The sequence below is a fragment of the Sinocyclocheilus grahami genome, unplaced genomic scaffold (assembly GCF_001515645.1).
Source record: "Sinocyclocheilus grahami isolate Dianchi unplaced genomic scaffold, SAMN03320097.WGS_v1.1 scaffold3109.1, whole genome shotgun sequence".
NCBI lineage: Eukaryota > Metazoa > Chordata > Actinopteri > Cypriniformes > Cyprinidae > Sinocyclocheilus > Sinocyclocheilus grahami.
In genome coordinates this window covers 6,250-7,003 of record NW_015508276.1, presented here as the reverse complement: position 1 = coordinate 7,003, position 754 = coordinate 6,250, and the positions used below count along the sequence as shown (strand labels likewise).

Below are 754 nucleotides of genomic sequence, written 5' to 3'. Positions count from 1 at the left end.
AATTGAGAACATGATCCATCCCTAAATTGTGTCCTTACCCCTTCTACTTGACAGGATTGTTGTCCAATCCGATCAGGATGTGGCTTCCATTTAGACAACAGCCACATCATTTTGGTTACATCTTTAAGTTCCACACAGAATCTGCCCATTTCTTCACATCCCTCACTGCTTGCATGTCCGTTTGTGACGCATTTTGGCTTTTAAATGTTGCTTTGAATTACCATTAGGAGTCTAGCATTCTTCGTTTTATTTAAAACACACTTTCATATTTATTTCCACCCCAAAATCAGCACAGATAAAAGTGCAGATTCCGTCTGGGCCTTCATCCATCCAATTAATTGAGTCTGTAAACTGAAAGTTATTTGCTTATAACTTTATTCACCAATGCACAAGATTGATCTCAAACGTAATCAGCACCACTCACTCAGCACTTTGTCTATGTCTTTTGTGAAGACTATTTGTCTGTTTGTTCTCTTTAGAGTACAAGTGGGAAACAGCACCCTAACGTTTAATTTAAGTCCAGGCATGTCTGACTCCAACAGCATTTATAATGTATATTCTGCTGTAATTAATAACAATTAAAACAATGTCTACCCAACTATGTTCCAGCATGCATCATTTCATTGCAAACACCTGCCAACATATAAAAACCCATGTCTTTGAAATCATTAATAAAATAAAACAATGAAGACCTGTACATAACAAAAGGATAATTTATCATGAGCCACATTAGCAGCAACTACAGAAGAAAAAT

At 36.3% G+C, this 754-nt stretch overlaps 1 protein-coding gene across 1 annotated transcript in view; it reads left to right on the top strand.

The window, feature by feature from the left end:
• The window catches only part of LOC107576008 (cyclin-dependent kinase-like 5), a 56,286-nt gene extending 55,774 nt beyond the window's left edge, over positions 1 to 512 (top strand). Inside the window, exon 10 of the mRNA XM_016262296.1 lies at positions 480 to 512. Within this exon, the coding sequence (XP_016117782.1) occupies positions 480 to 512 (33 nt within the window). The remainder of the gene's footprint in view (positions 1 to 479) is intronic.
• The last annotated feature ends 242 nt before the right edge of the window (positions 513 to 754 follow it).